This window comes from Cygnus olor, chromosome 5, assembly GCF_009769625.2.
Source record: "Cygnus olor isolate bCygOlo1 chromosome 5, bCygOlo1.pri.v2, whole genome shotgun sequence".
NCBI lineage: Eukaryota > Metazoa > Chordata > Aves > Anseriformes > Anatidae > Cygnus > Cygnus olor.
This window is the reverse complement of record NC_049173.1, coordinates 55,355,844-55,381,218: the sequence shown is the minus strand read 5'-3', so window position 1 is coordinate 55,381,218 and position 25,375 is coordinate 55,355,844. Positions and strand designations below refer to the sequence as shown.

At 43.4% G+C, this 25,375-nt stretch overlaps 1 protein-coding gene across 1 annotated transcript in view; it reads right to left on the bottom strand.

Moving 5' to 3' along the window:
- The window catches only part of SLC6A5 (solute carrier family 6 member 5), a 31,810-nt gene extending 12,073 nt beyond the window's left edge, over nt 1-19,737 (bottom strand). The window contains exons 1-12 of the mRNA XM_040559669.1: nt 19,256-19,737; nt 18,461-18,599; nt 17,707-17,838; nt 17,439-17,612; nt 16,661-16,802; nt 16,077-16,209; nt 12,745-12,879; nt 10,495-10,598; nt 7,909-8,033; nt 2,277-2,389; nt 1,856-1,987; nt 634-733 (exon numbers count right to left, since the gene is read on the bottom strand). Of these exons, the coding sequence (XP_040415603.1) occupies nt 634-733; nt 1,856-1,987; nt 2,277-2,389; nt 7,909-8,033; nt 10,495-10,598; nt 12,745-12,879; nt 16,077-16,209; nt 16,661-16,802; nt 17,439-17,612; nt 17,707-17,838; nt 18,461-18,599; nt 19,256-19,639 (1,813 nt within the window). The 5' untranslated portion in view covers nt 19,640-19,737. The remainder of the gene's footprint in view (nt 1-633; nt 734-1,855; nt 1,988-2,276; nt 2,390-7,908; nt 8,034-10,494; nt 10,599-12,744; nt 12,880-16,076; nt 16,210-16,660; nt 16,803-17,438; nt 17,613-17,706; nt 17,839-18,460; nt 18,600-19,255) is intronic.
- Nucleotides 19,738-25,375: the final 5,638 nt, after the last annotated feature.

Sequence of the window (25,375 nt, the reverse complement as noted above, 5' to 3'; positions counted from 1 at the left end):
GGAAACAGTTACCAGCTAATACCAGCTGACACAGCTACAGTGGCATCGAAGTAATTGCATTGCTTTCCAAATTTGAGTATCCTCCTAAAAATTTAATGTATGTCAACATGGATTGATATAACTACAGTTACCACTGTGCGTAATAAATCACTGAGTAGCAGCATAGTCTTGACTTTATGTTGTAGAGATGGGCTAAAGGGAAAACTGGATGTGTGCGTGGAAAATAAATCCTTCAAACGTTGTTAAATGCCAAGATACCACTCTGGCTCAAGAAGTCTGAGCCTCAAACAGTTCGTGTGTCAAAAGAGCTCCTGGCTAAGTGTCACGAAATGCTTGGTCAATGCTTACTATTTGCTAAGAATGTTCATACACTCTCAAAACATCAGCTTTAAGCTACTGATTGAAAAAGGACATGAGGCTGTATAAAAGGGTCTTTTGAATATACACATTTAAAGGAATCCTATAGCAATGAAGTCCCATTATGCTTCCATTCAAAATCATGTTTCTGGATTCTCAGGTTTTTTAGTAAAAAAATAAAAAGAAACGTTACACCTTTCCAAGATACCATCTACTTGACCATATGCTAAAATGCTACTTTGACACAGGTGGTCCAATAACAGTATCTATTCTTACCATAAATGTAGGAAACTCCAACAAGTTCAAAGATGGCTATGATGACAAGAGAATAAGAAGCTGCATAAGTGTCCACGAGCTGTAACATATACATTCCACCCTAAAGAAAAAAGGAAAAAAGAACCATTACTTGTGGTAAGCAATCTTGAGCCTCTCTCCACATATGTCCTCATATCCCTATCCTCTAGCTAGCACTAAGGTAGGCAAAATGGACAAGAGCAGGACGCAAGACTCCATTCCCAAGTACACATCAGGCATTGATGGGACAGAGGCTCAAGCCACAGTGTTGTTGCTTCCTTCTGGCTAAATGATCATCAAATCTTCTTCTGCATGACAGTGCACCTCAACAAGAAAAATGCAGAGGGAATGCCTGAGTCTGCTAGCTCAAAGCTCCTGTGAAGAAGGAGACATTGGTTTCAGTCCTTTCAGATCAAGGAATGAACTGCAACTGGATTTTCCACCTGCAGCGTCTAACCACTAAGTATGGCATCCAAGGAAAAATCACCATTGAAACCAGAAACGCTGTAATAGTAGTGAATCCAATTCATTCCTTTAGCAGAAAGGACATCATGCCCTACCTTCAGGATAAAGGTTAAGCAGTTTAAGTCAAGTGAAGGAAGGAGTGAATCCATCCTAGGCTTTGGAACAGCAAAGTTGGGCTGGTGAGTGATGAGGTGAGGCAAAGAAAGACAAAGGCAGAAAAAATAGATGATGAAAAGAGTAAAAATAGAGTCTGTGCACATCCTCTTGAAATTGCTAAGTGTTTACAATGCTAGAGGAACTAGTGGAAAAAAGACAGCAAAGACTATCTCAATGGTAGATGACAATTTCATTATTAACTCCACAGTTTGCCAGGACTATCAGTAAACATCCCCTCTGTACATGAGGGAAGGCACCCAAAATTATTGTGCAGGTTTATATGACATATAAATTAGGTATTCATTTTTCTAAAAAGTTCATATGACTACTTCAGAGATGTTTGACTAAGGATTAATTTTAAGAGACTCAGGTTTTCAGAAAGATTTGAGCAACCAAGTCTATTAAATACATCTCAGCCAGAGCGTCCACACACACAAAAAAAAAGCTTTCAAACTCAGCTGAAGTCTTCGCTCATTCAGTGCAATTCAGCTTATTATTTTGCAACTGATTCTTGCAAGGGAAGAGAATGGCCACCAGAGGGGGACTGGGGACAGAAAGTGATGCTCAACGACAGTATCATTACCTGAGTGATCATAGGAAATCCCATGATGAAAAAGGAAATGCAGCACCCAAGAGTGAACAATGCCTTGTGCGTACGTAAGTATTTGGGAAACTCATCTGAAACAGAGGTCACTATAGTCTCGATAGTAGCAAACTGAAACACAAAATAAAAAGATTAATGTCAGCACACAATGTAAATGAAATGGTCCAGCTGGGTATGCTGGAAAGTGAGACAGAGGATTCAGAATCCTGGGTGTTAAAACACTCAGATGCTAATGCCAAAGCTTCACCCACATCTTTTTGGTATTGATGGCCTTAATTCAGTCCTCTCTTTGCAAATCAGTTCACTGACCACACGGAAAATTGTGAGCAATCTCTTGGTCCTCAGAACCAATAAATAGGAGAAGCAACAAGAAAAGAATAGGAAATGAAAGCAGTTTTACCATCGTGTCCAATCCAAGTGTCAGAAGCATCAAAAAGAAAATTATAGCCCAGAACGGAGAAAGCGGAAGCCTAGTTAAGGCTTCCGGGTAAACCACGAAAGCAATTCCAGGACCTGGAAACAATAAAAATAAAGGCTGTGATATCTTTTATTGCATTAACATCATTGGCTGTATGGAAAAAAAATATGGGTAAAAAAGGGAAATGTGAAAACACGTTTCCAAGTATAATGCTCTATTACTATGCTTGATAAAAGTAAAAATGATCACATTAAGTCTCTGGTATTTACAGAAATATTTATCCATCTTAACATTTGACCTCACACAAATAATTTCTAATTTGGCTATAAGGTTCAAAACACTTCTACACTCCCAGTTTCCATGTTGCAGAATACACATTTAACCATTAGACTAATACGCTGATCCAAATACAAACAAAACCATGCACTGTGGCTGTTCTTTCCTGCTCTGCGATCTAATTCCTACCACTGTCCTTGTCAGCTTGCAACCTGACCTCTGACCAGCATAGCAATCATCCCTACCTCAGTACTGGAAAAGAAAACGCTCTTCTGTAACTCAGCAGCAACACACAGCCAAATGAGCAACAGAGAACATAATACATGCACAGAACTAATACCTGGCACGTGGTAATAACTACCAAAAAAAATCTAATAGTATTATAATATAGTAGTAATACAAAAAATCTAATAGTGTTATAACATAGTAGTAATAACTACTAAAAAAAAAGGTAAGGTAACACACAGCAGAAAGAATAAGGAGTTGTGGTTTGTGTTTGGTTTTTTTTTTTTTAAGATTTAACTGGGAGTTTTCCTTTCTGTTAGTTTGATATCTTAGACTACAATTTTTATTGGCTGTCAAGAAAAATTATTTTCACAAGTATGCTTAGATTTGCCTGGGAGAAAACACTGCAGGAATTTGATGGTAGCATTGCAGTACATGACACTTCTCTATTTATCCCAGCTGAAGGAGTGCCCACTTAAAATGCTCTGAAGGATATTTCCCTTCAGGCAAGATATAAATGAGAGAGAAGTTGTGCTGGTTCCACGACCTGTGCCACAAGAAGGGGAGTCCAAGCTCACCCTGTCCTGGCCATTTCTAATCTGGATTATTGGATCTGATTTCCTGTAGCTACCCATGATGTTTCTTTTCAAGGGAGACCTGTTGCTTTCTCACATAATGGAAAAAAAAATGCAGTTTTAGCAGCATATGAAATAATCTCCACAGGTTAATTTTGAAGGAGTTTCTTCTGAACGAAAGACAAATATTAAATTTAACAACAGTGTAAAAAAATAACGCTGTGCGTGACTCAGTGCTGTTCTGTCTTTAAAACATGCTGCAGAAAAATGGCTTTTCAGAAGAGGATAGTGCAATGAAGAAAAATTTTGTATTCATGAACATGTTCTTTCATCTCTTGATTAAAGATTTCTTCTTGACTGTTAGAGATAAAGGCTGTTTGCAGCACCTTCCTGCATTTACAAGTTCAAATTAAGCCTTGAAATAATAATCTCCCATTAATCACGCTTTTAGGAAAAGTTTAATTACAGAATATGAAATTGCAATCACTCCATCTTGGCGCCTGATAACTTTCTAAGGTATCACATGCCTGGTAGCATCCAAGCACAGGTAAACAGGCGCAGGGAGGCTGACTCCCACTCTGGCCATCTTCAGAGACTTCTGCAGGAATTAACTCCTCTCAAATGTCTCTTAAAGCCAGGAAAATTCCCAAGGTTTTGCATGTGCTGAAATGGAAAAGGCAAATGACGTTGAACTTTTTAGTGATTTTCAAATCACTAAAGCCTTTCAATTGTGGCATATTCTTAATCAAACTGTGAGAGTAGAACCAAAACATACTGCCTCTTCGAAACGGCTCTTATTTTTTCATCAGGATGTTTTTTTTCTGAAAGCAAAGTTCTAACTGAAAATAATACACAGTATTTCAGTTTAATATTTTAGGGGGGAAAAAGAAAATAAAATCCCTTCCCTAAACCATTAACCATTTCATTCAATTTTTTGAATGTCTGAAGGCAGATTACGTATCATCACACTTTTTGCTGTTTTCCCCCTCTGTGAAAAGAAGTACAACTTTAGAATAAAAAAAAGATAGGGAGGGATGAGGTTCTTTTCCCCTCTTGCTGAGTCAGCTTCTTAACTCTGCTAATTCAATATGCTAACTCAGTCTGCATTTTTTCTTCATTTTCACTCTTCCTACCATGCAATTTTCTATCGTGAGACTAAATTTTCTTTCCACCTATCACAGAGTGTAGGGCAACATCACCATTGTGAAACAATTTTCAACAGCCTAAACAGGGTTTTACAGATCAACTGACAGCCCTACAATAAGATTGGCTTGTGACAGCTTTTTCCACATTCCCTCGAACATTTGCTGAAACAGCTGGGAACAGAGAGCTCCAGCCTGTGACTAGTCACTCACTCAAAGACCACCAGCAAGCACTCAACAGAAAAGGGTTGGCAAACTACTGCACTAAATATTATGCCATCCCCAGGGAGATGAACCAACTTAAACAAACGTTTCCTCAACCACCCCTACCAGCTACTTTTCTCCATCCATCCTCTGTAGTCGCTTCAGAGCTCCCAGTGAGGCTTCATCCAAGCACAGCTCTCCTTACAATAATCTGACTGCACTGTAGTTTGGACTTGAGGGTGCTTTGTTTGTTATTTTTTTCATGATGGACATAAAGTCTAAAACAAAAAGTTTAATGGAAACATTACTCCTAAAACACCTGGCCTTCTAACATGGATTTTTCTAGCAAACTAAAAGGAAAGAATCAAGACTACATAAGCACAAGAGAGTGAAGACAGACACGTATCTAAATAATTTTGAGAGCTAGACCAGAATAAAAAGGTGTGAAGAGATAAATACACCAAAAATGAAACTTATTTTCCTCAGAAGTTTTGTACACTACCGGACCACACTGGTAAGCACAGTCAGTACTTCAGACAGCTTCTGCTCTTTTTGTGATCCATTTCAGTGCATCCCAAATGCTTTCTGCAAGGCATAAAGGATTCTGAGGATACTTCTGACAGTCAGTAGAAAAGCACCTGATAAATAAGGTGTTCAGAAATAGCTGACTTCTGAATTTTGTAGGAAACAATTACTCCCAATGGCTGCCCTTTATTTCTTCTGTCAGTGGACTTCTAGAGGAATAAATAACTCACCAATAAACACAAAGGAGAACCACATTCAAGCAACACAGACAAAAATGCAGATGTCTGTTTTTAAAACCAAATTCGTAAGAAATATTTTGAAATACTAACTCTCCCTCTCTTCCTATTCTGCACCCCAAATACTCCTTTAGTTTGTTTTCTTCTTGTTTTTTGTTTGTTTTGCTTTGTTTCTTTCCCATCAATTACATGGAGAAAAAGGATCGTGTATTTGCTAGGTAACCCCAGATCTTGCGTCTGTGGTTTGCACTTGCTCAGGTCACGTTTCCTTGGTGCTCCTAAAAAAAACCCTTGCTCTTTCCATTTAAACGCTCATTAGATAAATTCTGTTGCAGCTCTTCAACAGAGGCTGGCTCAAGTTGCTCTGCAGTCATAATCATTTTGAAAGGCTCACCAAAAATACCAGAACAATTCAAGGTCACTTCCCTGTATACTCATTCCACTTCCCCATTTCATTTTATGTAGCCCTTATACTGAATCATAGCACAGAACTTGGGTGTCAAGGTGCCTCCTGGTCCTTTTTTCCTTTGGAGCCTTCTAGATTTCAGGAAAGGATTTGTTCCTAACCAACAGCAGTGCATACAGCAGAGATGGATATATTTGCCCTTGTGTCATGCCCCCCTCTCACCTCACCATTGAACTGATGGGATTTGCTCCTGTGAGGTGATTCCTCATCTAGTGTCTTTTTTGAAGCCCCTTAGAGGGAAGAGCAGTCATAAACTGAGAATGCAAGACCAGGGTAAACCCATGCTACCATGCTAAGCCAGAAACACATTATATAGCCTGTTTTTTGACTGTGTGGGACAGAACTGTGTTCCTTTCTGTGTTGCCTAGAGGAAAAGCTGGTCATTTGTAACCTTCAAAGCTCTCAAGTACAAAAAGGGATATCCTGACATGTTCTACTGCCTTGTCAACTGGGAGGTGAGCGCTTCCTCTGGCACATAACAAAGCTCTCAGAACATCATTTGTAAGAGCAAAACTGCTGGCAAACAGTTATTCTGTGTGTCTTTAACAAAAGAGCACTAGCATTATGTGAGGATGTGAAAAACAGATATGCTAACCAGAAAGCTGGTAAGACTGCATACAGTGATAAAACCAGTCTTACAGCCCTGTCGCAAGACTGGATTCAAATGACATGTAGCCAAGAAAAGCTTAATACAACTATCAGATGAAGATTGACCCTTAGCTAACTCTCACAGAGTTTTTCAAACACAAGGGTGTAGCACTGAATTTAAGTACACAACAAATATATCAGAAAAATGTTGTGTGTCTTCACATTAACGAAGACAGCAAGACACCTCGTGTATAAATGTCACCTCCTGTATGTGATGTTCATTTTTTGAACTCTCCATGCTTCCTCCAGTTCAAAGCCTCCTTTTACTCTGTGCTATTACAGGGAACCGGGGGACAGCGTGGAAAGCCTTCCATCTATTAATCCCTTTCCTTCAGTGCTTGGAAATGGCTGTATCTGTGCCAAAGGCTACTACAATACAATATTTAGCACCCTCATGTGTATAAAGAAATGGCTGTGGTGGGGAAGTGAAAAAACGTATGTTATTCCAAAAGTATTACAAATTCATCTTTTTAACCGAGTCTGAAATCATCTTAAAGATCAGGGTTGGTTTAGAGTCAAAGTACTGTACATTTCACAGGAAACAGAACTGAACTAGGGTAATATTTACCCCTACATAATTCCACCAGATTTTTACAATTCTTCAAGCTTCTCTCAACAGTTACCCTTCCTATCTCCTGCTGCTTCATAGCACATCATACATGACAGCACCAATTCTTCCATCAGTCACATTCTTCTTGCCCACTTTTAGCTGAACCCATTAAGGCATTACGGAACCCCATTTCTAACCATCTCACTTCATTAAGGCCTTCTCATCTGCTCCAGTACAGTAACAGTTCTGCAGGAATTTTTAATTTCCCTGTAGGGGCATCTCCTTGCTCCCCACAGTTCAGAAGCTCGATCCACATCTCAGGCTCTACTTCTCCTACCTCCACATTGCAAAGCCCAGCACTGTCTCATCCAAGATTTCTCCCCTCAGGGAGGACTTTTACCTTGAACAGGACCTAACAAGGCAGCAGCAGAGACAAATGAGAAACCCAGTGACTGCTTGCACTATGTGAAAGAGACATCTCACCCCAATCATTTATTCACAAAGATTTGAAATGAGTCTCATCTTGCTTTTTCTCTTACCAAATGAGTGGTAAGGAGGCCTCAAGTAGTATCTTGACTTCCCAGGAACACCGAGTACTGTACCTTCTCCTGGATCAAGATGCACACAAGTGGTTTACTAAGCCACTGCATTGTGAAGCCCCTATTCCCATCTCCACTGCCAACATCATTAATAATAGAGCTGAGGGTGCCACCAGGTGCCTGCACTTCAGAATCAGGTCTAAGAAATGAAATGGCAGTGTACCCTACCTTGGTCTGCAACAGCTTCAATATTCACTTTGAGCTCATTTGCCATGAAGCCAATAACTGAGAAGATGACAAAGCCTGCAAATATACTTGTGGCACTGTTGGTACATGTGACTATCAATGTGTCCCTGCAAAGAAAACACAAAAAGACAATCACCTTGTTTGTAATACACAGGAGGGGATTGGACATGTTTCAAAAGTCTCTCGCGTGCGTGCACACATTCTGTGGGAACACTGACAAAGGCAAATTTTACACTTATCAGGTGAATATGATGCTGCTCAGAGACGGCAGAAGTCTTCACACCACCACCAGAAATCAGATGTTCAAGTTTCCATCATTCACATGCCATAAAGGAAGCCACGGGTTAAAGAGGACATTGAGTATTTCTGCTCTTGGAATCTCTGAAGACAGCAGCAATGACAACAAGGTTTGTAATAGAGTGCTTTACTCTATACCTAAGGTGGCCATCTGCTCACTACGTTACATATGGACTAACCTCCATTGCTCAGGTAAAATATTTTTTTGTCCTGTATTTTTCTACACACAACATTCAGGGTAAAGCTTTCTGAACCCTTCAGCACCTGCCCGTCTGTAGAGGTACAGCCCTCGATGATTGTTGGTGGGATGGGAATCTCAAGAAATCCATATCTGAATGCCATGCTATCGTGGTTAAGTCCATGTGACACAACAGGAAACCAGCCATCACTGTCTCTGTCCATAATTATTGCATTCGTTCTAGAATTTTTATTTTTTTTTCCCCAAAAAACACCCCTTGAACTACTAGGGCTGAGGAACGAAAGTCACTTGCTTTAAATGTTTTGCAAACTTGGCTACAAATGCTTATTCCTACTGCTATTTCTTTGTCAGGAACAGAATGAAATACAATCTGAAAAGCTGTTAAGAAGCTCACTGAGCTGGCAAGCTTCTGGAAACTAACAGAGCATCCCTCAAGAGGAATGATTAGGTTAATTCTTCAGGCTTATAGGAAAAAAAAAAATATTCTGTTTGGAATTATTATGGGTTAATCTTCTTCCAAAACCCAGGTAAGTTTTAAGCAAATATTTTAGGTGCATGTTATGCAATGAATGTATATAAATTCACTGCAATTACAGATTATCTGATGACGTTTAAATTGGATATGTAACTGAAAAGTAGAATACTATTCGCAATATTAAAATGTAATGGATATAAAAATTGAAATGGGAAAAAATAGCCAAGGTTCATTTCAGTATTCAAGATGTGTTGCAAAATTAACCACATTAGAAGTAATTAAGCTTTTCTAATTATTTCTGCTTCAGTCTCCCCATCCCTCTCTAACACAGGTAAATTACAAATTCAGCATTAGAAGCATAATATTATTTTTCTATTTTGTTACCACATATTTCATTCAAATTTGTCATTAATATTTTCAAACGCCACAAAACATTGCTAAGTTCATGCAGCAAGATAGCATAACACCTGTCCCATTTTTTGCCCTGATATTCTGAATGTATTCATTCATCACCAAGAAAATCAAAGCACAGGACAAGCATTTTCAGAAGTAGGACCCAAAAGACAATTAGGTGGGAGTAACAGAATAAACAACGCTTTTACTTATTCATCCATATTTTAAGGTATATTCAAGTACTTTTGAAAATTAGTTTTGAAAACTAGTAGCAAATATTTTTGGAATTCCTTTTTAAAATGTGGAACCACTTTTTTTTTTTTTTTTTTTTTTTTAAAAAAAAGATACCTAGGTGTATGTTCCGTATATAATACTTAGAACTTACAGGATATTGATAGGATATTGGAGTTCAAAACCCAAGGAGCACGTGCTCTTAAGCCTTGATTCAGGAAAGTTTTTAAGTATGCCATTGGACAGTCCCTGCCTAGCCAGCAGCATATGCTGTCCTGAATCAGCACATGCATCCTTGCACAGGAATCAATGAAGGTTTGCTTCAATAGAAACAAGACCTACTCTAAAGACAGCAAACATCAGTTAAGTGTTCTGCTAATGTCACTTGCTTTTGTTTTTTTCTGTCTGCTGATATTTATCTGGCACACTTCTCGTTGAAAAAATGTACTATGCCGCTAGTGAAATGACTTTACTTGCAAAAATAAATTTCACTGATTTCAAACAAACCTGATTTTGAGTTTTACAACCTGAAATACATTCACACGTATAAAACAATTAAAAACGTGAGAATCACATACAGAAATTGCATGTTGAACTCACGCATGTACAACAACAGCCAACTTCAGCTTATTCAACACATTGGTTGCCTTCAGCAGACATTGCCAACTGTCGTGGTTTCATAATGTTTCATAAAGCTGCTGACAGCTTCCCAGATTGACTTTCAAGCTAAAACTGCCAATTCTGAACATTAAGAGTCAACAGGGACTATAATAAGGCTAAGGCTCATCCTGAGACTAGTAGATTAGGACCAAGAAAAAAAAAACAACAAAAACATGATTAAAAAAAAGAAGAAAAAGAAAGGAAAAAAGACAGAGAGGTGAGCATTCCAAATCCGATTGCTGCAAGCTGGAAGATGTTGGCATTTTTGGACAAGACTCTTTTAGTAAGACTTGTGGATTTCACTCTTACATACCTGTAGCAATTATTATGGAATTTGTTGTAAGACGAGAGAGTGATTAGACCTCCCCATGCTGCAGATAAGGAGAAGAAAATCTGCGTGGCAGCATCCTTCCAAACCTAAGTAAGAAAGAGAGGAGAGGAAATAACATTGGCTTCAGGAAGAAGAATTAGAAAGACCGGTAACACTAGTTGTTACTGTTGGGGATTAACATGCAAAAAGTTGAAATAACTTTTAGAGAAATGGATGTAAATAAAATAGCATTTACAAGCGAAATCCTGCCCTCCTACACAGTGTCCATTTGATTAGGAGTACTCTTCTTGTTCACCCAAAGTGAAATGATAACATTACCTTTGCCATTCAACACAATATGTTACTTGTTACATATCGGCCTAAAGGAAATACAAATCAAGAGGAAAAACCTGTATTGGGCACTGATGGCTTATCCGACACTTACATTATCTTCTTGATAAAAGCAAGAACCTCAGCACTGCTGAATGTACTACTTATGAGTGACATTACATTCCAATTAGGGTAAATTTCTGTCGGGAGGTGTACATCACATAGCATAGTATAAGATAGGGCCATTCAGACTGGACCTTATTTCCTCCCTTCAGAAGATAACACACGCTCAGCCAAGTCTCTCTTTAAAAATATATAAAATTTCAAATTAATAAAAAAAAAAGTACTGCTTGTTCCATACTGCTTGATATTGGTGGTTCTTCAAAGCCTTAAATGCATTTAGATAAAACATTTCTAAACTGACTAGAATTTCCAAGGAACTGGTCTTATTTTTGAAAAATTTTCAAAATGTTCCAAGCACTGGTATTTCTATTTACAAGCTTTCCTACAAATTCTGATTTTCCACCAAAGTGTGTAGTGCAGAAATGGAGCTGGACATGTATGCACAAAATTCAGGTATACCTGTGCACACTAACTAGTTTGAAGGTACTACTTGGACGCTACTTCAAAAGACACCAGCCTGTAAGGAGTCAATGGTTCATCTGGCTGTGTGCAATATACAGCTATTAATTCATGTTACACCACAGAGAAATTTAAAAGCAGAAGTTCTCTTGAATGTTCTTGAACACTTACCTAGGTTTATACACCTAGTGTGTACAGATAGACCCGTTTTGCAAAAGGCAACAGTTCTCACATCCATTTTTGCACCCCAGGGAATCCAAAAATGCTCATACTTAATGCATAAAGTCTATATTGTTTGCAAAAGATTTAATACTCTATCACCAAAGGATTAAAATACCTAAATACCTGCTGTTTAAAGAGATAAGGACATTAGCAGTTGCAAAATTCCCCACTGCTATTGACAGAGGAAGGAATTTCTTAGGAGGTGGGGAAACAGATTTCCTGAGATGTTGCTAAAAGTTGCTTTTTCTACAGAACAGAGTCTGAATTCCAAGTTTCAGCTCAGGCTTCAATTCAGTCTCCAGCCTCAGGACAGTTAAGAATAAAATTTAGGAAGCCAAATGCTCCTGCAGCATTTCAGACAAGTATGCGATCCATGCGTGGATTCATGTCTACACCAATACAAACCATGTGTATTTTTGTAGCATGTTTTACTGGTTTAATTGGCAACAAACAGCCTCTTAGAATTCAGTAGAAATCATGAATGAGAAAGCAGAGCTGAAGCACTCATACAAGTCGATCCTTTCTAAAGAGCAAAGCCAGGTACCAAATTCCTTAATTCTGTCCTGTACTACACAGAAAATAACATTATTTCTTATAATACAGGTAGTACAATGATCACAGCTGTTGAGGGAAGAGGTGTTAGAGTAGGTTGTATAATTTGATTTTGTTTCGTGTCTCACGGTCAGTCTTCAGAACTGCATTATATTCTCAGCATCTCTAAAGAAATTTCCAGACAAATGCAGACAGGCTTATTATGTTACCTATTAAAAACCTCACGCGTTTGCTCAAATCAAAGCAGCATCCACTCAGACACCAACACATGAAAATCTGTACCTCCTTTTTAATTCCCCTTTTTCCAAATGCACTTAGTCTGAGAGATTCAGGTGAAATGTTAAATGCGAAGTAAATACCGTATCTATAACAACATAAATTATAAAAGGTATGTGCACACAAATGACAAACATCCACTGTAACAGCACTCCATAGAGGTGAAGAACAAGATTGCACAGATGACAATACTGCCTCTGCACACAGAAAATGCTTGCAACAGACACTAAATGAGAAATTTGTGTGAGTTATTCATGCCATCAGGAGTTATAATTGCAATAATAAGCCCACCATAGCATCAATTAGCTTCTCCCACTTGGGTGTGATGAAGTACCAGATTCCAGCTCCAGCTCCAGGTAGAGTTACACCTCTTATAAGAAGGATGATGAGAACTACATAGGGGAACGTAGCTGTAAAGTACACCACCTGCAGAGACCAAAGAGATTATTGAAAGGATTATATGAGAAGAGAGGGGGGAAAAATGGAAGCACTTCCATTTTGGCCTTAAAAGGGTAATTACTCAGGATCAGAGACAACAGGGGATAAGACTAGCAAGGCAACAGGCTTATTTCCCAGAATATCTAACAGAGTCAACATTTTTTACAGCACTTCTTGCTGCTAGTAACAGGAATAATATCAATAGCAACAGTGGTAATAATATCTGGGATTCTAGATAGAGAGGGAAAAAAATGAGAATAAAGACTGGAGAGCAGTATTAAGTTAAAGCTGAATGGAAATACTGTGTTTGATCCTTGCCCAGAAAAAAACTAACACAGCTCACTGGAAACGAAATGAGCAATGCCAGTCAATGACACCTAAAGCCCTGATCTTTTCCCAATGTATTTCTCTGTATTTAACTCAACCTAAAGATTTTGTATTAGTTTGTACCTCCTAATAATTACATATTACCATGACAATGTTTATGGGCCCAATGAAAAAAAAAGTCAGTGTAACAATCAAGATACACCAAATGATTGTTAAATGCACAACAGAGGTTGTGTGCTTAATGTCTTCATAATTATCTAGTACAGAGCAGAGCTCTCTCTGTAGTCAAATAAAATGGCTAAGTTGCAACGAGCTAGGCTGCACACTCTGTTCAAAAACATTTAAAAACCTTTTGCACTTCAGGCTCGCAGCCTTACAGGGGCCAGAATCCTCTGAGCTGAGGTGGCTTTTGAAACTGCTTTCCGAACTTCCTCCTTGCTGTTTCAAGAAGCTGCATTTTGTGCAGTGAATGAAATTCCACTCAGTTGTCAGAAGAGATCAATCCATTTCTATCTAAACAGTATTCCTGGGAAATACCTTCAGAGTTTAAAGCAAAGTGCAAATACATCAATGAAGCAACGTGTCTGTATAGACATAACACATTCTTGTCTTCATTTGTATTTCGGAAGCTACTTCTTTCTTCATAGATAGGATTTTATTATTATTTATTGTACTTAAATGTATCATTTCTGCTATGACTGGTATTTAAACAATGTAATACTCAAACAGCATTACACAGTTAATATGTAATCACTGTTCATTAAGAAAGGAACTAAGTTTAAATCAATAATGGCAAGTGGAAACCAGCTGTTAAGGTTCAATAAAATTACTATAATCGCTCAAGTCGACGTTCGGAAAAAAATGAAGACACTCATTTCAAGAGAAGAGCTTTTCCCCTATTAGCTAATCAAACTTAGTGACGTTAGCGTCTCTCTCCAACTTCAGTAAAAAAACAAATGGCTCAAACAATAGAGAAACTCTTATCTAGAAGGCTTGACTGTATGGAGCATTCACACTACTTCAGCCCCAAGAAAGATTTTACATAGACTTCATCTAGCTAGTCCAGCAGAGCGTCGTTTCCACTCTTCATTTTAAATTAAGTTTACTTTAGGATTCTTAAATAAATTGGAACATAATTAAGCTATCCTGGTACACATAGCTCAGGGATTTGTGCCTGCTCAACTAGTTTTTATGGTGAACCTAGATGCCATTTTGTCACTTAGATAGGACCTACACAACTTCTTCAGTAGGTTAGTTGTCCCCGCATGGTACTGTAATAACCAGAATATCGAGTCCTCCAAGACCAGTTGACTTTCTTCATCTGATCCCCAGCATATTAAATAGACAGACCCACATGGCTGCAATTGACCACTGCAGGCACCTTCCTGAGAGCTGCCTGAGGAGCCAGAGACAACTGTTTGCAGACTGACAGCTTTTGTTAGGAGGCAGCAAGAACCACAGGGCCACGTATTGACAGTTACCTGAAGGATTTCCACTTGCCCCCTCATCACAATCATCTAAGCATCGATAGCAGTTTCCTATCCCTGGCACCAAGGAGCCAGTATTTCTTTTGGCCGCTACAGCTGTCTTACCTAACTATCTCCCACCCCATCCAAACCCAAGTTATTCTCCCCTACATCTTCTGTTTCTTGGCTCTGGCCTTTCATGAAACAGTTTTTCCTGTCACACTACATGCAAGAAAAAACAAAAAACAGTCAACTTTCCCCTTGTACTCAAGTCTCTGGATTTTCTGCTCATTTCCAAGCTAGCTCACAACAGATGTTGTCAGCTTCTAGATGCAAAGGGATGGCTTGAAATTAGATGCCCGGTGACAAATTGTAGAAAATTGATAGCTGCCTCTGCACATGCATTACCTTTAACACAGAAAATATATAGTTATTCCATTCCAGTCTTGGCATTTTGCTTTGTTTCATTTGTGAGCTCTTTTTGGCATGTGTTGGTTTTTTTGTTTGTTTGTTTTTTGGGGGGAGGAATTTTTTCAGCCTACAATTATTAAATAAACTGCATTTATGCTATAGCATCATCCAACCTTTTAACCTACAAGCTAATTACAATGGCATTGAAGTAGAAGTCTCAGATATTGCATTGCTGCAAGTGCCATGAAAATCACCCAAAACAGTGCTGCTGCTGAAAAAAAAAGGGCTGCATTTCCCTGCGCAGACAGCTGCCGAGACAATAAGGATGCCTGCACTTGCATGTCCATGAGAGCACATGTTCCCTCTTTGTATGGCTGCTGGTTAGGATACAGGGCAGAAAGCTGAACATCAGAGAGGCAGAGGAGAACATGACACAGAGGTATAGGAGGGAGATGGAAGATGTCAGAAACAGAAAAAGGGAGCTGGTTTACCGCAAGGAGAAGTTTTAGGAAGAGGCATGAAGTAGTTGGGAAAACAGGATACATACTGTCACAGCTCATAATCACCACAGAATTATTTAAGTTCAGTTCTGATTTTAAAACATGTTGCTTAACATCTTAGTGTACATCATAATTTCACAGATTACAGTGACGCCTGAGGTGACTGGGGGATTTCTGATGAACGCCAGACACACTAGGGAAGGCACCGTTCCTGCCATCCAACTGCTAAGCGCAGCTCAAGGGCTCATTTTCAAGTTTCTGAGTATTAGGGATCAAATGTTAAACCTGATTCCCAAAATTACCTTTTTAACATTTTAGCTAGATAGGAAAACATGAACAGAAAAAAAAAGGCATTTCACTAATACGTAGCCATTTGTTGAAACCAAATTTCAGTAGTTCAGTGCCTTAAACAAGAGCATGATTTCCCTCAAAGCAGGATACTGCTTTCCTCTAAGTGTACGATGGCAAATATTTTTCTTACTTTTCCTGATGACTTGATTCCTTTAGCAAGGGAGGCATATACAATCACCCAGGCTAGGAAAAGAGACAATGCCAAGGGCCATCTAATCTCACCAGGATATTCTATCCCAGCTGAAATCTTCAATACAAAGTACCTAAAAATTAAAATAAAAATAAAATTGAAATAAAAAATTAAAAAGGAAAAAAATAATGACAGCAACTGCAGGCAGTAATTCAGTGCAAATTCCTACAGCACGTAGTTCTGCTTTAGTGTTCTCAGTGGCTTCTCCAGAAGGTTCGAGTGAATGTCACCATGTATTATTTTATTTGTCTGCATTGCAGTAGGAGATAAAAATGCCATGCACGGGCCAACACCCCAGCTGTGCTAAGCACCAGAGGAAAAGAACAAAAATAATGCAGTGTTTAAAATTTAGCCTTCATTGTTAATATGCATAGAAGTGCGTATCATTTATCATTCTTAAATATTTTATTTCTAGTCTTCTAAATAGTTACTTCTTTTATTACTGGTTGATTATCTGTATTACTAGAGATTTTTACTAGAGATTTTAGAGAAAGTAACATAATATTTCAAATGAAAGATCTTACTTAAAATATTCTTCACTTCCGCTGACAAATGTTTTGTTTCCTTCACTGGTGAAGTTAACCATAGTCAAGTTTGGATAGGCACTCATACAAAAAGTCGAGTTCTTGATTTGTATTTTTGGTTGGTCACCAATAATGCATGAATCTGTGAGAGGAAAAAAAAAAAAAAAGAGGAAGAAAATAACTTGCCTGGATTTACAGATTGGGTGCAAAACAGCAATAAAAAGCATTCTATCATACACATCACTTGAGTTTCAGTTCTGCATTAGGTTTCTGTAGTACCTCATTTGCCAAAGCTGTAAGGCTCTGAGAGTACTAGGTCTTAAAATGTCTCACGGTTTTTCCCTTTACACCCAAATGCTCAAGGTATTAAAGGGTCTGGACCAAAAGCAGTTACAGGTGAGGGCTTGCAAAAGGGGTCACTATCTAGTCCTCCTTTCTACACCGATGTCGACACAGCTACAGGGATGCGCATAAGCTCAGCTCCAAAACAGTGTCACTGGAAACAGGAGATGAGACTGGACAGGATTTTACCCGAAGCCAAACACCTGCACAGCACTGGCGCAGGCACCTTTCAGCTGTAAAGATTTCTTTGTTTGTTTTTTTGACATTACAGTTCAAAACTTACATCTACCCTTGATGGTGAAAAAGTTACAAAAAAAAAAAAAGGTAGCAAATGGATTGCTCCAAGCCACCTGGGTGGCACTCCCTGCCCTGGGCTGGGCACCACAGCCCCCAGCGGCAGCAGGGAAAGAGGTGGGAAGACCCAAAAGCAACTCACCTAGTAAAAGTTTGTTCTTATCTTTACAATCTGGCGTGTTCCAGGGGTTGTTACAGGAAGCCCAAGGCAGCACGGGCACGAAGGAGGCGAACAGGTAGAAGAGTGTGTAGCACAGGATGATGTTGTAGTAGATGGCTATCAGGACGGAGATGATGAGCATCGCGATGCCGCAGCCTAGGAAAGAGCAGAGAGGGCCCAGAGGGGGCCACCGTCACCACCGCCCACACAGGGAGCCGCGGGGGGGTGCAGGTGGCAGAGGGGGTCTCACCTTGCAAGGCAGGGATGGCTTTCCACACCGACACAGGGCCCTGGCTGGCGAACTGCCCCAGGGAGACCTCCAGGAAGAAAATGGGGATCCCAGCGAGCGCCAGCATCATCAAATAGGGGATGAGGAACGCACCTTTTGGGGGGAGAAATGACAGCCCGCTCAGCCCCAGCCTGGGTAGCCATCCCTGCCACCCCCAGCCCGGGCAGGAACGGGAGAGCAGGATTTTGCATTTCCAGCATCTGCTCGAGGCAGCAGTGTTGTATTAGAACAGCCCCCACACATGCTTTTATTTTGTATGTTTAAAGGCAAGCTTACCTTTTATTTATTTATTTTTTTTCAATATTGAGGTGTTCCAAATGGCGAGTTCTCACCTCCAACAGCTCAGAAGAGCCCGCATGACCTCTCTAAGGTCCAGAGCCCCCCGCGCTGGCCTCCCCAGCTGCTCACTCCCTGGCCAGAACTCATTGCAGGTGTTTTTTTTAGGGCAAGCGCCACCTTATAACGAAATCTTGTCGGAACTCGCCTACTTTGACTGCTGAACACCAGCTTTCCCCCAAACCAAAGCCAAGGAAAGCAACAAAAAGCCCCCAGTGAGGATTTTCGCCAGGTGTGACGGCACAGTGTGGGTCCCGGGGGTGCCCGGCTCGGCGTCCCCGACCTCCGCTCCCCTCGTGCTTGTCCCCACCGCAAAGGGGGGGGGCGGCTCAGCCACGTACGGAACTGCAGGTAGAGAGACAGGAAAAAGCCATCATACCTCCCCCATTCTTAAAGGCCAGGTACGGGAACCTCCAGACATTGCCCAGCCCCACTGCATAACCCACCATGGAGAGGATGAAATCCAGCTTGCTAGACCAGTTCCCTCGGGCTTTATTTTCATCCCCTACATCGTCTTCCTAAAGGGGGGGAAAGGGGGAAAAAAAAAAAAGAAAAGAGATCAGACAAGAGCCACGTTTGCAAACGAGCATCGCGGAGCCGCACCGGGGGCACCCTCCCCTGCGGCTGCTTCTGCCCGAGAAATTAGGAGAAATTAGGCTTTTCCGTCGTGGACCCCCCTCCGGCGGCTCCCGAGGGAGGGGAAGCGACTGCTGCAGCCCTGGGATGGGGGGGCTGTGACAGTCCCCCCTGCCCGCCCCCCCGGCGCCCAGCTGGCTCCTCCGGGGGCCAAACGCGCAGGGCTCGGCTCGCCGCTGCCTTCCCGGGGGGCAGCCCCTGCAATGCGCCGCGCCCGGCCGGGGGCGATGCCCTGGGGACAGGCTCTGCTCCTGCAGCGGAGGGCTTTCTGCCCCCGATTTCTCTCGGGACAGACCCAGCCGGGACCATACGCCCCCTCCTCTCCGCAGGACCGGAGCCTCGGCTGGCTCTCGGCGCGGTAACTCAGCACCGGGGGATTTCCCTCTCTTCCCGGCTCCTGCCCCACGGCTCAGCCCCATCCCCTACCTGCTCCCGCACCTCTCCCACTGGAGCCTCGGCCCCCAGCGGGTGCTGAGGGCCGAGCATCCCTTAATCCCTTACTCCCGGGGGCCGAGAACCCCGGGAAGGAGGCTCTTACCCCCTCCACTCTGCCGGGAAGGACAGAAGTGTTGCCATCCGTGCCCAGTACCACGGTGCTCTGGCTCAAGGTCACCCAGGCGCCTTTGGCGTTGTTTCGCTCCAGCGTGCCCTTCCCAAGGTTCAGGGTAGCGTCCCCGTCCGTGCTTTGCAATGCGGGAATTTTGCAGGGGGGGATCGCAGCCTGCCCGGCGGCCCCGGCCCCAGCGGCGTGCTTGTAGGGGAAGGTCTCCCCGGATTCCCTCCGCACCGTGGAGTTGGCTTGCACCGGGGTGCTGCTGAGCTTGCAGATGCCGACCTTGGTCCTCTCGAAATCGTTTGGCTTAGCTTCTTCGGAGGGAAGCGTTTTGGGGTCGTTGGAGAGCGAGCGGGGCAGCCTGGCCATCGCGGCGGGGGCTTGCGGCGGGGCATTCTGCGGCCCCTCCTCGGGGCTGCCTCTTCCAGCTCCCGCACCTTCGTTTGGTCCAGGAGCAACCGTGTCGGGGCTGTTCGCGAGCTGCTTGTTCATCTCCCTTTGACTGGCGTAATCCTAAAACAATATCACATATTTTACCGAAAGGATAAGAAAACGTTTGAACCCCAGGGATTTTTTTTACCGATTGATTCTCTCGTACGCAAAACGTGTCTGCTAGAAAATCTGGATTAAAACGTGGGTGAATTTCGAGGGGCCCGGTTCCCCAGCTTGCCCTCTCGTTCAGCGTTAATATTCTGGCAGAGAAATCAGTGAGGAACGAAAAACCAAGCAAACAAACAAACAGCGGCTGCAAACCCGCAATTGGAGTTTTAGATAAATGTTCTTACAGCACTGCGCCGCCAGACCTCGTTAGATTGCACATCACGAGCGTAGGATGCTCCCTTCCCTATCACCAGTGTAGAAAGATTCTTTAATTTTACGCCCCATTTCCTTTCTGTCATTCAACAATGCACATCGGCTTTTCTCCCCCCCAACCTTTTTTTTTTTTTTTTTTCTTTCCATACAGGCAATAGACAAGCTGCCCTGTAGGCAGCCAGGGATGTTAAAAAACCCAGCGAAATAGTGCTGGGGAGCGTTTCTGAGCTGGCTGCCACCTCTTACAACCCGACAGCAAGTCGGGGAAACGGGGAAACAACCGCACCACCACCGCGGAACCACGGCCGTCAGCAGCTGGCTTTCCTTCTCATTTTTCTTACGTTTTCGACTCACACTCCTCTAAAAATTGCTTTGAAACGTTCTCCTGTACGCTAAATAGATTACTGACGGCACCCCTGTTTCCCACCAGTTTAAAATTATATTTCACAACGTATCGTCTTTTTTTTTTTTTTTTTTTTTTTTAAAACCTTAAGGACCCCGCGGGCAATGCCTCCCTTTCCCATCCCTTAAAAATTCTCTTTCCCAACGCACCCTCTCTCCGGACCCCCACTCCGCAAGGCTTCCCAGCACTGCCTCCGCCGTGTCTGCCGCAAGTCCTGGCCGCACCTGCAGCACCTCCGGCTCCTCTCCCAGCCCGCGGGGGCACGGAGCAACGCCCCTGTCCCCGACTGCAGCCCTACCCCGGCTGCGGGGACAGCCGCCCCTCTGCCTTGCGGGGCAAGGAGGACAGCGGCAGGGAAGCGAGGCGGGCACAGGGCAGCCTGCACAGAACTCACCGGCGAAGCCTCCCCTCGAGCCTTTCTAAGTGTCGAAGGAAAGAAATGAAGCGCTTACCATGTCTTAAATCGAGTCGGTCGAGGTAAAAACAGCAGTAGAGGCAAATGACAGACTGGATTTTGCTCAGTCCAGAGCAAAGCTTCTATACTTCCTTGGGAAAGCCTGGGTTTGCGTCAGTGCATAGCAAGGTGCCCTTCGTTTGACATTTTCGTGATAATAAGAGTTTGATAAATCATTACCCATGGATTCAGATTTTAAAGGGACAACCAGAAGCCTGAGCGCCGGCTAGCTGTCACTCATGCGGCAGTGGGATTGCGTGTCCCGTGTGACTCATGGGGGGCTGATTACTAAACCAGATCCTGCAGGAGCACACAACTTTCTTGCTGGTTATTAGGGGCAGCACGAGAAACACGTACTACTGCGCCCAAAAGATGAGCGAAAGGGGGAGAAACCGGCCAGTTCTGCCCCTCTCCCCCCTCCCGTGTGGTTCATCCCATTATCTGTCTTCTGCATTCCTACAGTTCACACGGGATCGAAAGTTAAAATAGCTTATATATATGAAAAAATTATATATATATATATATATATAATGTGTATAAATATATATATATATCTCCGTATAGCTATTTCCAGAGAGAGAAGTTCACTGCGTATATAGTGCACAAACACATTTTAATTGTGTGTTCCCTGGTCTCCCTACACCATCGTACAACACCATACCCTCTCTTTTCACCATGCCTCATGGGGGAAGTCCTCAGCCCCAACTCAGTCAAGACGACACCCGCCATAAAGCCATCTCCTCTTTCACCAAAGATATCTGAAGAGTTAAGAGGGAGCAAAGATGACGGCAACTGCAGTAAGGTCGTCGGTGTTCTGCCCTCACCCATCAAAGCATTTTTTGTTTGAGAACTGGGGGGAGATTCTCAGCACTACAAGCCAGAAGTTGCGCTGGAATCGTTTTTCCAACGAAGTCATCCACCCATCACCACCTCCCGCGCTATTTGCTACCTGAGGGGCTTTCTCGGAGATTTGTTGCTCACGAGTCAGTTTTTTTCACCCTGAAAAAAAAAAAAAAAAAAAAAGAAAAAAAAAGTGCGTTGGCAAATCGGGATGCTCCTTAAGCAACCTTCCTGGTTGTTTTAGCGTCAGAGGAAGAGCTGCTGTTCCCCCGCACACACTCTGCTAGCGTCAGCTTCTCCCGGGGCTATTTTACATCTTAGCGTAAGCAGTGTGCACCTACTAGGGGGAGGAAGGAGGGGGCTAAGCTCCCCGGCACCCAACGCATCTTTGTACGTCCTTGCCTACTGCGGGGGCTCGGCGCGCCCCCGGGGACACCAAGTCCCCCCCAGGCAGTGCCACCCTGATCACCGCAACAGCCGAGGGGAGGGGGACGAGCAAAGCCGAACATTTAAAAAAATCGTTTAATTTTTTTTTTTTTTCCCCTGCAGTAAAGATCAGCGCGTTTCCCAGGTGGGAAAAATAAATGCTTTCACCTGGCAGCAGAGCTCCTGAGCGTTTTTACGCCGCAGCTAGCCTTAACCTCTGCTGCTGCAGCTGCTGAAAATATACTTAAGCATCAGCATCTGTTTTTCCACGCACATAATTGTACCGAAATACAGGTGTTTTGTGCATAGACCCTTTCATACAGACTGCGCTCTGTTCCTCTCTCCAGCAGACTTCTCCCCCGTTTCTTCCCCTCCCTGTATGCAGCACAGAGCCCCCCAGGAGCAGGGCTCGGGGGGGAGGCGAGCGGCGCTTGGCAGCGGTTCTGCGCTGTTGCAGAGAGCCGCAGAGCCGGCTGCCCACAGCCTGGGCAAGGCGGGAGCCCCGTTATGCTGCCCTTCAGGTTGCATTAACGCCTCTGAAGAAGGCACGGGGCGAATCAAAACGCCACGGCAGCGCCCCAAGAAGCAGGCGGGTCGGGAAGCCCCCGCAGCTCCTCCAGGAGCGCGGGGCTCTCTTGGTGCGGCATCGGGCCGACCCCGCGGTCGATCCCAAGCCACATCCTGCCCCGAGCCCTGCTCCTGCCTCCCCAGCAGCACCCAACCCAAAGACCCAGACTCCGTTTTGTCCCCCCCAGGAGGGGACGCGGTCTCCATCACCCAGTCCTCAGCCACGGCTGGGAGGGGGGGTCCATCGCCAAGTCCCAGAAGCGGGGGTCTGCCCCCCCCCCCGCCTGCCAGAAAGTTCATTAAAGCGGCTTTTCCGAGCTCCGCCTGGGTTTTCCGAGGCCCCTCTCAGCCCCGAGCCCACAGGGACTAAGGGGACCCCCCCCACAAGCCTGTCCAAAAAGGGGGACTCTCCCCCCTTCCCCACCGCGGCCTGCGGAGCGGAAGAACGAGTGCCTCCGTTTTAATTACTTTGTCAAAGATGAAAAATAGCAATTGATTTTTTTTTTTTTTCATGCCCGCCACCCCTCCTCCTTCCCCCCTTTTTACAGATAAGCAAACGAAGGGGAGAGGGGAGGCGGGACCCCCTTCGGCAACCCCGCGGTGCACACCCCCCCCCCCCCCCCCGCAACGAAAAGAGGAGGCCGGGGGCAAGGGGAGGAAAGGGTGCCAGAATTTAAGCCGAATTTCAGCCTCCCAACGAGGATGGGAACCGCCCGGCCCTGTTATTCAAGGTGACTGGGGTGGAAGGATGCGCACAAACGGCGGCTGCCAAAAGGGGCCGCCCCCGGCCGCCCCCCGCATTTTGGGGAGCGACCCGCAGCCCCCTGCGGGTTTTTCCTTGCCCCTCAACACGGACCCCGGCCCCATCCCGCTGCCCACCGTGCACAGAGGTACTGCCCCCACGGCAGTGCTGTGCCTTGAGATGATGTAGGGTTTGGTTTTTTTTTGGTTTTGTTGGCGCATAGCTGTGGCTGTACCCGCTGTCACCATTTAACTCCAGTAGTGCGCAAGGCGCAGCCCCGCACAACATCGCAGTCACCCTGCTCAACGAGGAGGCAAACCCAGAGGAAAACGCGTCTCCAGAAGCCAGCTCCTGCACAGCGATATTCACCTTCACCTGCTTCTCTTTCCCTTCTCATTCTAAGCACACATGCTTGATTTTATAGCCTTAATTCAGCTGGACACCGTTTTTCCACGGACCCTTTCTTAAGCCAACTATTCCCCGTACCAGGCTGCAGTATTTTGCCTCTCTCAGTTCATTATGTCCAAATAATGAAGAGACGGTCAAAATCTATAAAGTGATAATTACCTGTTATTTTTCTCCCGTGAACGCCTCGGGCTCATCCTGATGTTTATTAGCTATACTGTACAATTTCTGATGTGCTCATCTCCATCTGCTCCAACCTGGATAACTCGCTGGATGGCCCGTGGATTTTCAATAAATTGTCAAAGTCGGGCATCCTCACCAAAAAGGAGTCCGTAAATTGCCAGATTTAACTCTTTCAGTGGAGACCACTGTAAATAATGGAAATGAGAAGAAAGGGGGATCAGGTGGTGGTGGGGAACAGAAGCATCTGGAGGAAATTTCTGCACCACTGGCCAAGCATTTATGCTCCTAACAGCTATTTAACCCATACATATATGTTTCTTCATTTGTCCATTTTCCCTAACTGTGGGGCATAATCTCAGTCTAGGGCATAACATACACAGGTTTGAACCTCCACTTGCTGATAGGAAAGGGCTAAAAGTAATAAAATTAAGAAAAAATATTTTAAAAGCCAACAGCACATATATTTAGTGAACAAAATGAAAAGCGGAAACTATTTAGAGCTCTAAATATATTCCCGGGATGTACCCCGGTGCAATCAGGACAAGGACACAGCTTTTCTAGTGCCACAGTGAGCTGCAGGCTTTGTCTCAGCCGGTCCCTGCCCTCAGCACTCCCCTGACTCAGGTGAGGATGACCTGTCCTTGCACTGCAAACAATAGAAATACATCTGTTGGAACTCATGGTGCTGAAAACTGGATTAAGAGCAGTAGCTTCTTTTAAACTGTAGAAATACCTAAGTATGGTTACCGCAGAGAACGGACAAAAAAAAGCTTCCTTAAGCCAGCTCTTCCTTAAACCATAGCTCTGTGCAGGGACAGCTGCAGAAACACCACATGCTTTATTGTTACCATGTGAAGACACCATATGCAGGGCTGAATTCCTGATCAGAAGTTTGCAAAAAATATCATAAGGGTTTTTCCCTAAAAATGAGATAATGTTGATTTTCTAGTCAGATGCCTCTGGAAGGGCACCATAACCACCACAGGGAAAACAAACCAGATTCTAGCAGATAGCATCCATTTTAGCACTTTTCACTCAGCATCTTAATCACTTTTGACTGTTGAGTCAAACACTACAGGAATGAAAAATAGTAGCATGCACCTCCGTGAGGCTACCTCACAACACTATGCAGTCCCATTTTAAGAAAAAGACATCAAATATACTAATAAAACTGCTTCAGTATTCCACATGACACATCATGATCATCATTTGGATCCTTTGAATTTCTGACTGGGAAAAAAAAATCCTTAAACTTTTTCTGTGCTCTCTCAT